The 13805-nt window shown below is 40.8% G+C and overlaps 1 protein-coding gene across 2 annotated transcripts in view; it reads right to left on the bottom strand.

The window, feature by feature from the left end:
• Positions 1 to 977: 977 nt before the first annotated feature.
• xrcc2 (X-ray repair complementing defective repair in Chinese hamster cells 2) overlaps positions 978 to 13805 on the bottom strand; it is a 32998-nt gene continuing 20170 nt past the window's right edge. For both annotated transcript variants that reach the window (XM_043690736.1, XM_043690737.1), the window contains exon 3: positions 978 to 3291. In XM_043690736.1, coding sequence (XP_043546671.1) covers positions 2558 to 3291 — 734 coding nt within the window. In that variant the 3' untranslated portion in view covers positions 978 to 2557. The remainder of the gene's footprint in view (positions 3292 to 13805) is intronic.

Here is a 13805-nt window from a genome sequence, read left to right as displayed (position 1 = left end):
CCCCGAGTAGAATTGGAACATGGAATGTTCCATGTCCCCCACAAAGAGGTAGGCAAAGCTGTGACCCATGCAGGTATCCAGGGCCACACCTTTGCCCTGAAGAAAATGATAGGAATCAAAGGAAAAATCATTCAAAGTGAGGACGAGGTCAGCCAGGCAGAGGAGGGTGGTGGTGGATGAGGACAATTCAAGCCTTCTGTCCAGGAAGAACTGGAGAGTTCTGACACCATCCTGATGGGAGATGGACATGTAAAGAGATTGCATGTTAATGGTAAAGATGAGATGGCTGGAATCCATGAACTGGAAATTCTGAAACTGCTGTAAAGTGTCACAGGATTTGCAGATGTAAGTGGTATAGGATTGTACAAGGTGAGTAAAAATAGAGTTGAAGTAGCAGGAACAGGCATATCTTCAGATCTCTAGTGTCCACTGTTCTTTGTTTGCTAGTTGTTGCTCGTTTTATAAATAGAAGGCTGAGTTTGGTTAGGAGGTCAGGATTGTCTGGAGCATCAGGAGAACTCGTCAGCTCTTTTCTGAATGATGTCATGAGTTCTTTACATCCACTTCAAAGGAAGATTGGGATCTTGGGTTAAAAACTCATTCTAAAGACTATATCTCTGACAGTGAAGTGTTCCCTTGGCATTAAATTCAAAATGTTCGTGTAGATTTTGTGCTCGAGCCTGTCACGGATGGGTTAATGTGATGGGATAAATTTTCCTTTGCTCTTCAATTCTTGTGTTGCCTGCAACAAAATGTACATTATGGTGGGAATGTTTTAAAACTGTGTTTGTGTTGTAATTTTAATAGTAGGCATAAGAGAGGCTGTCTGTAAATTCAAACCAGAGGAAAAGATATATGTTTATTATGTGTGTGTGTGTGTGTGTGTGTGTGTGTGTGTGTGTGTGTGTGTGTGTGTATGTGAAAATGTGTCTGTCTGTGTTGGGGGCATGCATGTCTGTGAAAGACTGTGTAGAGAGAGAGAGAAAGAGAGAGACACGGGGGCAGGGGGTAGAAAGTGCACGTAGAATAATTGGTAAGGATGCACAATGCCCTGTATTTTCCCAACACTTTCTGTTCTAGATCCCCAACATCTAGAATGCTTTGTTTTGATTTTAGTCGTTCTATTATATACACAAATGGTTTGAAGTTAGAAGTCGCTGCTCCTCACAGAGATGAGAGATGGCTGTTTAACCATCTAAGGACCCACACCACTGGGGTGAAAGAAAGTCATCCTTTGTTTTGGGGAACTGTCAACAGAGGAGATCGGCATGCTTCTTTGAGGAAATATATTTCACCTGTAAAGTCCTGCATATTAAGAACTTCCCAGAGACATGAGTTAATTCTTTGTTAGTGCAGATATCACTAAGAGCTCCCTGATTTTCAGCAGCCACTCTTGCAGCACATTGTAATTCACTTTACTTTTAAAAAGTTGATAAAGAATCTACGTTGAATATAGCCTGTACCTTGAAAGTTAGGAATATGCATTTATTAGGTAAGATAAGCCAATGAAGTGATGGTGGTTATCCAGTATTATGCAAGCTTCTACCAGCTTGCAGGTTTTAGTCATTCAACTGAACATAAGCATATGAACTCGGCAAAATCAATAAGACTTTTACGGCTAAAATTTTACAATAGGCTGCAATTCTACAGCAGAAATATCATATAATAAAATCTTCACTCGGCCTAAACTACATTTTGTCAGAACAAAAATAGTCAATTTGGGCATTCTGCGACAGTGAGCAATTGGAAGGAAAGGGTAGAAGAAGCCACAAGGGTGTAGGGGAAGATGTATCAGGAAAAGGCAAGGGTCTCAGCTCTCACCCACAGGGACCTCTATGAAAAATCTTCATGAGGTCCATAAAATTTTAGCAATTTGACCTTTTACAGAACATCAAAGACTACTGGAAAAAAGGCAGGAAAGTGGGATGAATTAACTCTGATAAAAAACTGGCAAGGACATGACGATTTCTCAGAGCTCCTTCTGCTCTAAGACAGTTGGGTTCAACAAACTGGGTTCAACAATGAAAAGGATGGGTTGTATTAAACATCAATGTGACCTAATACATTTTAAGTAATTCATATGAAATGCTTTAAGAAGATTATAAATACATATGGAAAGTGAAAACTATTCATTTTTCCAATTAGCTTGTTTAAAATCCAATTTAGTATGACCAACTGGATCACCATCACAAAAAATACTCAAGTATTTCTGGCATTTTGCTTCAGAGCAGAGTATATTAAGGACTTGCCTACCCACAGCAAAGAACATACATGTTCAAAAAGAGCTTTCAAGGAAATGTTGGGATAAGCCTTTTTCCCGACAGTTTAGGCCAAAATCTGCTGGAGAATTCCCATTGAAAACAACAGAAACCTTCCATTACATTCACATTAAGAGGGTTAAACCTCCACCTAACCTTGTTGAAGCTCACCAGGAAAAATGATGAATAGGTTTCAGTTAACTACAACAATTAACAGTTTTAAAATAAAATGGCATTTTCTCAGTTGCGGGATCACAAGTGTCTCCAGTGGTCCTCATTAAGGAATGAATGCTTAAGGGTTAAAGAAACTGAACCCCGCCATCTGTAATAATAAAAGAGCACCTGGACACAATATTGCCTCTTGGCTGAAGAGACACAACAGCAAATTCTTGCTTATTGTCCCGTGTGTTGTTCTTTGAGAAAATAAATCTTTGCTTGACCAGCTTTTGCCAGGATTTGCAGAGATATGGTTTATATTCTGTAACCGCAGCGTGGAATGGTTGCCAAGCTATAGCAGCAGCTTCATCTGGCCTAGAAGTTCCACACCCTGACCCACGCATCAGGGCTTGGGTGGTTGCAAGTAATACCAGTCGGTATTCGGTCAACAGCTTCTCCAGACATTCAATGCAGTGCCTGAGGTTGGCTTCCTGCTGGCTAACACTCTCCCCACCATTGAGTCTATCAATCCAATAAAAGGCCGACATGCTGTCTATGATAAGCAGGCAAAGGGCAGGATGGCTGCAAACCAGGTTTTCCAGCGAGTGCAGCAGGAGCAGCAGTTGGGAACTACTGCAGCAGTGGACAAGAAACAGGCGACCCAGGCACTGTTTAACTGATTCCTCTGTGCTCTGCACTAAGCGATGTTCCAGAATGGTAACCAGACGAAGCATGTCAAAATGATAATCTGTGTCGATAAAAAGAACCTCAACCTGGAGACCACCTGTTGATTCTGGGAGGATGCAGGATGCCACCAGGTGATACAGCATTTCTGTCTTTCCTGTTCCCTCTGGACCGTGGAGTTCAACCGTATCTCCTGCAAGTATGCAGAAGCAAATGTCAGCATTAAATTTCAGAAAGCACAAAAAACCTTTTAAAACTTAATTCAAATGAACGACTTTTGCCCATGATAACAAATTCCACAGTAATTAAGGCAAAATCTATGTATGAAGAAAAACCAAAGCAGAATCACTGAAATGGCCATCCATTTTGTTGAATATTGCACTATTTGATATAGAACAAGCTCAAAGATAGAAGGCAGAGGGTGGTGGTGGAAGGTTACTTTTGAGACAGGAGGCATGTGACTAGTGGTGTGCCACAAGGATCAGTGCTGGGTCCACTGCTTTTCGTCATTTATATAAATGATTTGGAAGTAAACATAGGAGGTATAGTTAGTAAGTTTGCAGATGACACCAAAATTGGAGGTGTATTACATAGCAAAGAAGGTTACCTCAGAATGCAGATGGAGTACTGATCAGATGGCCAATGGTCCAAGGAATGGCAGATGGAGTTTAATTGATAAATAAATGTGAGGAGCTGCATTTTGGAAAGGCAAATCAGGGCAGGACTTATACACTTGATGGTAAGGTCCTGGGGAGTGCTGCTGAACAAACAGGTCTTGGAGACCTTGGTTCATAGTCCTTGAAAGTGGAGTCTCAGGTAGATAGGATAGTGAAGAAGGTGTTTAGTATACTTTCCTTTATTGGTCAGAGTATTGAGTACAGGAGTTGGGAGGTCATGATGTGGCTGTACAGGACATTGGTTAGGCCACATTTGGAATATTGTGTGCAATTCTGGGCTCCCTCCCAGAGAAAGAATGCTGTGAAACTGGAAAGGGTTCAAAAAAGACTTACAAAGATGTTGCCAGGGTTGGAGGGTTTGAGCTATAGGGAGAGGCTGAATAGGCTGGGGCTATTTTCCTTGGGGCATCAGAGGCTGAGGAGTGACCTTATAGAGTTTCATAAAATCATGAGGGGTATGGATCGGGTAAATAGACAAGGTCTTTCCCTGTGGTGGGGGAACCCAGACTAGAGGTCATAGGTTTAAGTTAAGAGAGGAAAGATGTAAAAGGAACCTAAGGGGCAACTTTTTCACGCAAAGGTGGTGCGTGTATGGAATGAGCTGTTAGAGAAAGTGGTGGAGGTAGGTACAATTACAACATTTAAAAGACATTTGGACAGGTATATGAATAGGAAGAATTTAGAGGGATATGGGCCAAGTGCTGGCAACTGGGACTAAATTAATTTAGGACACCTGGTCAGCACGGACAAGTTGGACCGAAAGGTCTGTTTCTGTGCTGTACATCTCTATAACTCTAACTAAAACAATTACTGGCAGCTTTTCTAATTACTGTACAGCTGAAACTATCAAAGCACAATAGTTCAAAGCCTCTTACCATTTTCAGAATGTTATTCATTTAGTAACATAAAACTAATTGTGGTTAAAATTTGATCGAATGTGTAGCATTCCCAGTGGCTCAATGAGTTGAGACAAGTGAGTCACAAAGGCCAAGACAGCGCACACATTTGATCACTCAACAAAAAAATCCAAAGAACTGTAAATGTTGGAAAGCAGAAATTGCTGGGAAACTTCAGCATACCAGGCAGCATCTGTGGAGAGAAAGGAGAGTTCATGTTTCGGGTTCAGTGACCTTTCTTCAGAACTGTTCTGAGTTTTCCCAGCCATTTCTGTTTTTGATTGGATCACCAATCTGTACTGGGGTAAGACATGGTCTGGGTACTGCAATTGACCTGTGCCTCAAGGTTAGTATTGAATAGGGTTCCTATGCCAGTAACCTCAGCTGGAATTGCAAACATAGCAACATTGGGTGAAGACTAGACCAAGCTTCATTGTCATGTGCTTAGTGTGCTAGCAAACATATTTACTGCACGTACAGTAAAGCATTTCTATTGTGGTTGTTTCATGAAGTTGCTACAATAATCTGTACTGGCCTTTTTGATCCATATTGGTATATTACAGAGAAACCCTGTTTATCCGGCATTTGATTGTCCGAATGTGGGATTATCCAGCAAGATCGCAAGGTCCCGATGCTTGCCTAAACTATGTTATCCAGCATTCAATTACCCAGAATTCAATTAACCGAATGAAATACTCCCCGCCTGCGTCCTTCGGATAATCGAGGTTCCTCTGTATTCTCAGGTTTAATACAACCAGCTAGCAAGATTTCAGACCAAATAGTTATAATAGAGACAACTGATTATAGTCCTTTAAATTATCTACGAGCTTCAAAATGCAATGCCCCATCCTCACCAAAACCACACTGAGAGAAATTGGTGCATTTACAACAACATACATTTAGCATGGTTCAATCAGGCAACTGTGAAATAGGCAAACCAGGAGAAGCTGTACATGAGTGGGTCTGAGGGAAGACATTTGCAGGTTACTATGGGAACAAGACCCTGCTGTGCAGAACAGTAGAAACTGCAACAGATTAAATTCCCTTTATCTCCTAGTTTGGGTTGCCAAATACATCAGGTCTTTGGATCAAAGTCAATTTCAATTTGGGGTAGACAAAACAAAAAGACAGAACCTGAGTATAATTCACATCTTTCATGATCTAGGGGTGTCCCAAAGAGCCTGACAGCCATGAAATACTTTTGAAATGCAGTGACTGCTGTGGGGTCAAGAAATAAAACACCTAATTTGCACATAGCAACTTCCTGAACAGAAAAACTGAGATAAATGACAAGATGGTGTCCTAGAAATTCAATCATGCTGCTCTTATTTTACAGGCAGAAACAGGTATGTAAGGATTCAATGTGGTCAGTGCTGAGTATGTGCTATCAGGTGGAATCAGGCTTCAGTTTAGATGTGCAGGTTGTTTAGTGAAACCACTAAAAAGATTCATACAATATTCCAAAAGGTGTCCTAAGCTGGTTGTAGGATTCTTTTGTGAACTGGGCCATCACAACATCTGACTCATGATTCACACAAGGATCCCACTTGGTGCTGCTTTAATGGATCATCTACATCCAGACAGACTGGTTGCTTATCACTGACCCAATAGCAGAGGTCTCTGGCTTAGACCTTCATTGAAGACAGTGGATAGTGCTCAATTGAATTCACATACCACATGGACAATGTTACCACATACTCTACAAGTGGACGATAAGGGATGGTGTGGTCAAGGGTCATTGACCATGGAACATATCAATTCAACCTAATCAGCATGTAATTCCTCCATTCAGCATCTCAGGAGGCAATTGAAGATGCATGGGAACTTGTAACCCAACCAGTATTTTGACCCAGAAGTTGCAGGGATGGGCAATAACTGATGGTCTTGCCAATGATGTCATTACCCAAGAATGAATAAAGAAAATAACATTCTCATTTCTTGTTTTAACTATCAAATGATATCAACATTTGCTGGTTTGTCCCTTTAGGCTGCTATTTAACGTCTGGATATTTTTGGGCTTAGTTGATTGTTCTACAACGAATTAAGAGCAGATGTAAGCCATTTGGCCCCTCTTTGCCTACACTACTATTCAATAAGATGCTGGCTGATCAGTTTGCATTTTCAATTTCACATTCTCACCTTCCCTCCCACCTTTGACTCCCACTCAACTCTATCCTAAAAAGGCAACTCCTAACTGTGAAACAATACCCTTGATTTTGGACTCATCCAGAAGAGGAAACATCCTTTCCACATCCACCTTGTCAAGAATGTCAGGATTTATATACTTCAATCAAGTCATCCCTTGCTTTTCTAAATTCCAGTGGAAACAAGCTCATTCTGACTATTGGTATTGCCTTCAGGGATGGAAGACAAATAAAGCAAAAACAGCTGAAGGCCACTACATAGGAAGTCTCCAAGGAGCAGTTTTAGCTGATCTTTGTCGAGAGCATGGTGCTGGAAAAGCACAACAGGTCAGACAGCATCCGAGGAGAGTCGACATTTCGAGCAAAAACCCTTCATCTGAAAGGCCTTTTGCTGACTTTACCAAGGAGGAATATCTCAGCTGCCTTCCTCTACTTCATCAAGAAGGCCATCACTGAATTATGTCACAGGCTACAGTCATATCTGGGTAAGGGCAGCATTGTGTGTGGCTGAGAAAGGTCACCATGGCTCTACGCATTTGCAGGATAGATTCCGTCCAAGCTGCAACAGATGACATCAGCAACATCTGTAAGTTTGCTGAGCAGCGCTGTACCTAGAGCAGCATGGAGCTCTCCTTTGCCAGGAAAAACACCCGACATCAGCTTTCTAATTCTCAGAGCAGAGCAGCATGAGCGAGCTCTGCCTGCATTGCAAGCTTTCCCTCTGTTCAAGATGCCATGGACTGCTTCTACATTTTTATTCCCTTCAGCACTTCACTGAAGAAAACGCTTCTCTACTCCCATAATGGTTTGGCTTGTTACAAGTCACAAGTAGCACATTTTACAGGTCTATGCCCCGTTTTCGGTCAGCAGTTGCCATTCACTCACCTTGTGCCATACTTACTTCCAGCAGGCTGTCAGGTCATGCTGGAGTGACAAAAGATTAACCCTTAAGTCATGGTCACAGAAACTCATGTGACCTAGGCACTGCTACAAAGGCAGTGAAAGTCATGTCGCCACCAGAAATTTTACACAGACTGTCAGCATGCTCAAGCCATGCTCCCATCTTTGTGAGGAGATTGCACTACAGTCCTAATATCCAGAACCAAAGTTACAGTCAGGGAATATGTGGTAATCCGTTTAGGACTGAAATGAGGAGAAATCTCTTCACCCAGAGATTTGGGTTCCTATGGAATTCGCTACCAGTCGAAAACAATTGAGGCCTAAACACTATGATTTCAAGAAGGAGCTGGATAAAGCTCTTGCGGCTTGAGGCATCAACAGATATTGGGGAAAAGCAGGAACAAGGTAATGAGTTGGACGATGAGCCGTGGTCATAACGATTGATGGAAGAGGCTTGAAGGGCCAAATGCCCTACCCTTGCTCTTATTTTTGTTTCTATGTTTCTTTCTACTTTGGGATACTGAAGGAACAAGTGTTAGCATAAAGCTGGTCAGCAAGAAATATAGGAGGACAAACGTCAGCACAAAATGGAGGAAGAGCAGCAATAACCTTGACCTATCGGTACAACTCATAGGGAGATGGTAGTGTAGTGTTAACGTCACAGCAATTTGTTTCTTTCTTAACCGACCTCTGGGTGATTAGGAATGGACAATAAATGCTGGTCCATAGAGAGAAGACCACATTGCATTAATGAATTAAAAAAAACCACCATTCCAGCAGCCAATAGCTAACAATAGCTAAATCCAAGCCAAAGCACTTCCTTTGAAATATGCCTCCCATCTTCAATGCACCAAATAATTAGTGATCATTGTCTTTACTATCACCATTTTTGTGTTCAGCTTCATGGATTTTATCCTCACTTTGTTACAAAGAATACACCAACATCAAAACCAGAACAAAAATCATAATACTTTTAAAGTGAACTACTCTTGTGACTAATATTGAACTGAGGTAATAGAATCACTCGAGCAAGTTCTCAGAGCTTGTCAGGTTGGCATGTATACCTATCCAACAAAGTATTTTTCCAGTGCATATACCTTATGAGGTGGAAATCTACTGAGCTTCCTGAGGACACCTCAGATGACTCTTGATGACCTCGAGCAGCTCTGGGCTTCAAAGGCCCAGCTGTGGACAGCAACATCTTAACGTAGACTTGGACACACTGGTCTAATTGGCTATACGGCACTAATAAGGGACTGGTGGCACTAATAAGGGACTGGTGGAGTGGATGGTGATGAAGGAAGCATGCCCAACTTCTTAACAGTGTGAGAGTAGAGTAATTCTGATGGGAGGTAGGAGTTTCATATCAACAACTTGAGCTGGAGGTAGAAACCACATTATTTTCCTCCTGTCCACTGCCTGCACTAGGGTATCCAAAACACAATCACAGAAAGAACAGAAAGGGCTGGAGAAACTCAGTCGATCTGGCAGCATCTGTGGAGAACGAAAGAAAGAACATTTTATGTTTTATATGACTCTTGATCAAAACTGCACTGAATTGCATTGCAGAATCAGAAAAACTTGTGGAGGCTCTGGGCAATGGGGAATAGGGAATCAAGTTACAGCCGGTGCAGCAAATTCCTCCCTCTGAAGCAGTCCACTCATCGGCAGTGGGAGCGAACCTCTGCTTTGAGACTGTATTGCAGTGATGCAAGTATAATTTCCCATTACAAATTAAATTCCTTCCCTTCCATCCTTTTGCCAACTAACATGTATCTAAAAAGCAGCACTAGCTGCAACTCATCTGTGTGTAATGAGTTGCCAAGCACCAATTTCATCTGCTCCCCCATCCCACATGAACAGGTGCATGCAGTGTGTTCCATGCCTCTTACATGCTAATTCTCTTGGTCCATGGTATATAGTAATATTGACTGGCAGATAAAATTGTCTTTGCCACTGAGGGAGCTCTCATGCTTTTCTTCGAATACTGCTGCAGGATCTTTTATATCACACCTCATCAGATCCTCAGGAGGTGCAAAGCACTTTACAATAAATTCCTTTTTCATTTGCTTTCACTTAGGCAAATGCAGCAACTAATTTGTATATAGCAAATAACGGAAAAGCAGCAAACTATGATGACCGCATAACTTTTTAGATTAGATTAGATTAGATTACTTACAGTGTGGAAACAGGCCCTTCGGCCCAACAAGTCCACACCGACGCGCAACCCACCCATTCCCCTACATTTACCTCTTTACCTAACACTACGGGCAATTTAGCATGGCCAATTCACCTGACCTGCACATCTTTGGACTGTGGGAGAAAACCGGAGCACCCGGAGGAAACCCACGCAGACATGGGGAGAATGTGCAAACTCCACACAGCCTGAGTCGGGAGTTGAACCTGGGTCTCTGGCGCTGTGAGGCAGCAGTGTTAACCACTGTGCCACCGTGCTGCCCACTTAAAGTGTAAAAATTTCTACTGTCCTTAATTGTTCACCTCTCATATGCTTACCTGCGGAGAAGGACAATAAGTTCAACAAAGGTGTGATATCTCATCACTCTTGTGGTGCAGTGGTAGTGTCTGGGTCAGAGGCCTGGGTTCAAGTCCCACCTGCTCCAGAGGTGTGTCACAACATGTCTGAACAGGTTGGTTATCAAAATTAAATATGCAAGTCAACTTTCTTTTTTACAGCAATGAAGCTATTATATGTTTTTTTTTTAATTGCTTAGTCAATATCATATTACTTGCCCCTTTAATCTCCGCGACTTCAATTTGTTATTTCTGATAAAATCACTGTCCCTGTGTGTAAAGATTTCATGAGGGGAAGAAAAAGGCAGCAATGACAAAGTTGGCACAAACTAAAGGACCTAACCCAATGTAAACCCCTGCATGCTTACTAAATTTTCAACCAAGCTAATTTGCTGGCACCACTGTTAAACCTATTTAGCGAGGCACATTTTTAAAAAAGTGACCTGTGCCAACATACCAGATGTGAGGGGACTAATAAAATTGGAAAACATTCTTCAACTGGTTTTTTTCAAACTTAACCTGTTTCATAATGTGAAAGAGGAGCCAGTAAATTATCTTTCTATACAAAGATTTGTGAAATGCAGGAGGCAATTGGTCCAGCACTGTGCATACGTCAGCACTACTGACAAGGCAATCATCAACCCAGTTGTTTTATAGCTCATTGGGGAAAAATAAATAAAGTCAAGCTCCTATTTCTGCCATCAATTTTGGAACCCCCCTGGTGTGGCAGTGTATTTTCTGTAGCTGTGTTATTACACTAGCAAACTAGAGCAGAATTATGTGTTGATTCAGCTTCCATTGGACAAAATAAGCAAGGTATTGGATAGCAACAACAGAATAAATTCAGGCACAGTAAAATAATTTTGAGTAAACTCCAGGCATGGGAAGTTGAAGCGAGTAAGGACACATTCTTGAATTCAGGCACTACTGAGGAGATAAACTATTACCAGCTCTCTGTAGGGATCCTGCTCAAAATGAGATTCAGCCAGCTCAATTCAACTACGATTAATAAGGAGTCGAGGGAACAAAACGGCCAATAACTCAACATACAACAGCTATAAAGGACAGCTGGTGTTAGAAGAGGCAATATCATTATGGAAAATGATGCATGTTAAAGAGTGGGCCTCGAATACCAGAACAGTTCAATTCTTTTTAACCTGTATTGTTCCAATCTAGGAGCACCAAAAGGTATAATGAAAAACCCGGAAAAATAGTATTTTAAAGGTTTCTGATTGCAATGCAAAGCAACCTTTGTTTAAACATAAAAACAAAATACTGCAGATGCTGGAAATCTGAAATAAAATCAAAACAAATGCTGGAGAAACTCGGCAGGTCTGGCAGCACCTGTGGAGAGAGAAACAGAGTTTGATGTTTCAAGTCCAATATGACACTTCTCCAGAACTCAAGATTTTTTTAAACCATGTACAAATTATTGCTGGGTTATATTTGGAACACAGCAGGAATGCAGTTTTAATCTAGTTTAATTTTGGGAAACTACTTTCAAAGGTACATCAACAATTTCAACAGCTTTAATAGGAGGAATTATAGAATTTGGAACTTCTAAGCAGAAAAGAGTAAAACTACAAGGCATACAAGATAAAACAAAATATTTTGTGCAACTATATGATGGCAGGCATAAAATTACCTTTAAAACTTCCTCAATGACGAACCTTTTAGATACTGCCTTAATATCTGATGATCTAAAGACAGTTTAAAACAATTATTTCATAATTGTTCCTGAGAAGTAGAATCACAGAATCATTGAATTCCTGTGTGGAAGCAGGCCATTCGACCCATCAAGCCCATGCCGACTCTCCGAAGAGCATCCCAACCAAAGCCACCTCCATACCCTATCCATGTAACCTTGCATTTCCCATGGCTAATCCACATAGCCTGCACATCCCTCGACACTACAGGGCAATTTAGTATGGCCAATGCAAATCTTTGGATGTGACTTGGGATGTTTTGTCAGGTTAAAGACATTATATAAAAAACAACTTGATGCTCCATGATGAAACAAGTTAAAAATCTTTCATGACTTTTCTACTTCTTTCCCCTCAGTTAGTCAGTCTTTGAACCGTTCCCCAAATGTTATCAGTGGAAACAGAATGGACAAAGATCCTCCAACAGAAATGGACTTCTTTCAGTTCAAAGACCCAACTGTTATATGCAGAAAGTGAACAGTGCATTGTGTTCAACTTCAAAATAAATATGTCCTTATTCTTTTTAATGTAAATGGTTGGCTTGAATTTACTGGATCTGAATTGTCATAAGAAATGTTCATGACTGGGTAGGAAGCCAACTTACAAGACCACAAAACTGCCCCATGAGCACTGATGTTGAAAAACTTGTAGCCATGAAGGTAATACTTCATATAGTTGCTATTAAAGCTGCATCAGTGTTGGCACAACAAGGTCCAGCAAGCGGTAAAACTAGTGGAGTGATTTGTGGGATTAAATTCCATGTTCTCAATACATGTTTTCCATAAAGGTTATCAAACTCCTTCTATGAACTCCTCTATGTTCTTGGTACATATTTAATTATAAGTTATTCTTTCTAATGGGAAATAGTTATGAGCTAAATAAACAATTGAACACCATGAAATGAAACCAAAGAGAAAATCTTGAAACAAAACTGATGTTTAAAAAGGAGATAACATTTTGGTTTCATATTGAATTCTGAAAAAGTCATACTGGACTCAAAACTTAACACTGTTTCTTTGTCCTCAAATACTGCCAGACCTGCTGAGATTCTCCATGTTCGTTTTAGTGTATATTTCTAATGCTAAGCAGACCAAAACTGTTCAAAGTATTCCAAGTGTGGTCTAAATACTGCCTTGTATAGTTTTAGCAAGATTTCCCTACTTTTATACTTCATTCCTTTTGAAATAAAGACCAACATTCTACTTGCCTTCCCTATTATCCACTGAACTTGTATGCTAGGTGATTTATGCATGAGGACTTCCAAACCCCTCTGTGCTGCAGCTTTTTACAGTGTTTCTCCATTTCAGTAATATCCAATCCTCTATTCATTCTCCCATATATTCTTCCTGCCAAAGTGCATAGCCTCACATTTCCCCATATTATATTTCATTTGCCAAATTTCTGCCCACTCACTCAACTTGTCCATATTCCTCTGCAGACTCTATGTCATCCTCATCACTTGCCTTCTCACCTACTTCTATGGAATCCACAAAGTTGGATTAGGTACATTCACTTTCTTCATTCAAGTCATTGACATATATATTGTAAATAATTGTCACCCAGTATGGGTTCCTGTGGCATCCCACTAGTTACAAGTTGCCACACTGAAAATGGCTCTCTTATTGGAACTGTCTTCTTAGTGAGCCGATCCTTTATCTATGCTAATACAATGCATAGAACATAGGAATCCCTTGAGCCAGCTCCGTCATTCAATATGATCATGGCTAACATTGAGCTTAATACTCTAATTCTGCCCTCCCCATATATCCTTTGATTCTTTTAGCCACATGAGCTATATCTATTGCCTTCTTGAAAACATATAATCTTTGGACCTCAACCACTTTCTCTGGTAGTG

This window comes from Chiloscyllium plagiosum, chromosome 5, assembly GCF_004010195.1.
Source record: "Chiloscyllium plagiosum isolate BGI_BamShark_2017 chromosome 5, ASM401019v2, whole genome shotgun sequence".
NCBI lineage: Eukaryota > Metazoa > Chordata > Chondrichthyes > Orectolobiformes > Hemiscylliidae > Chiloscyllium > Chiloscyllium plagiosum.
The sequence above is the reverse complement of the archived record's forward strand: the minus strand, read 5'-3'. Positions and strand labels throughout refer to the sequence as shown.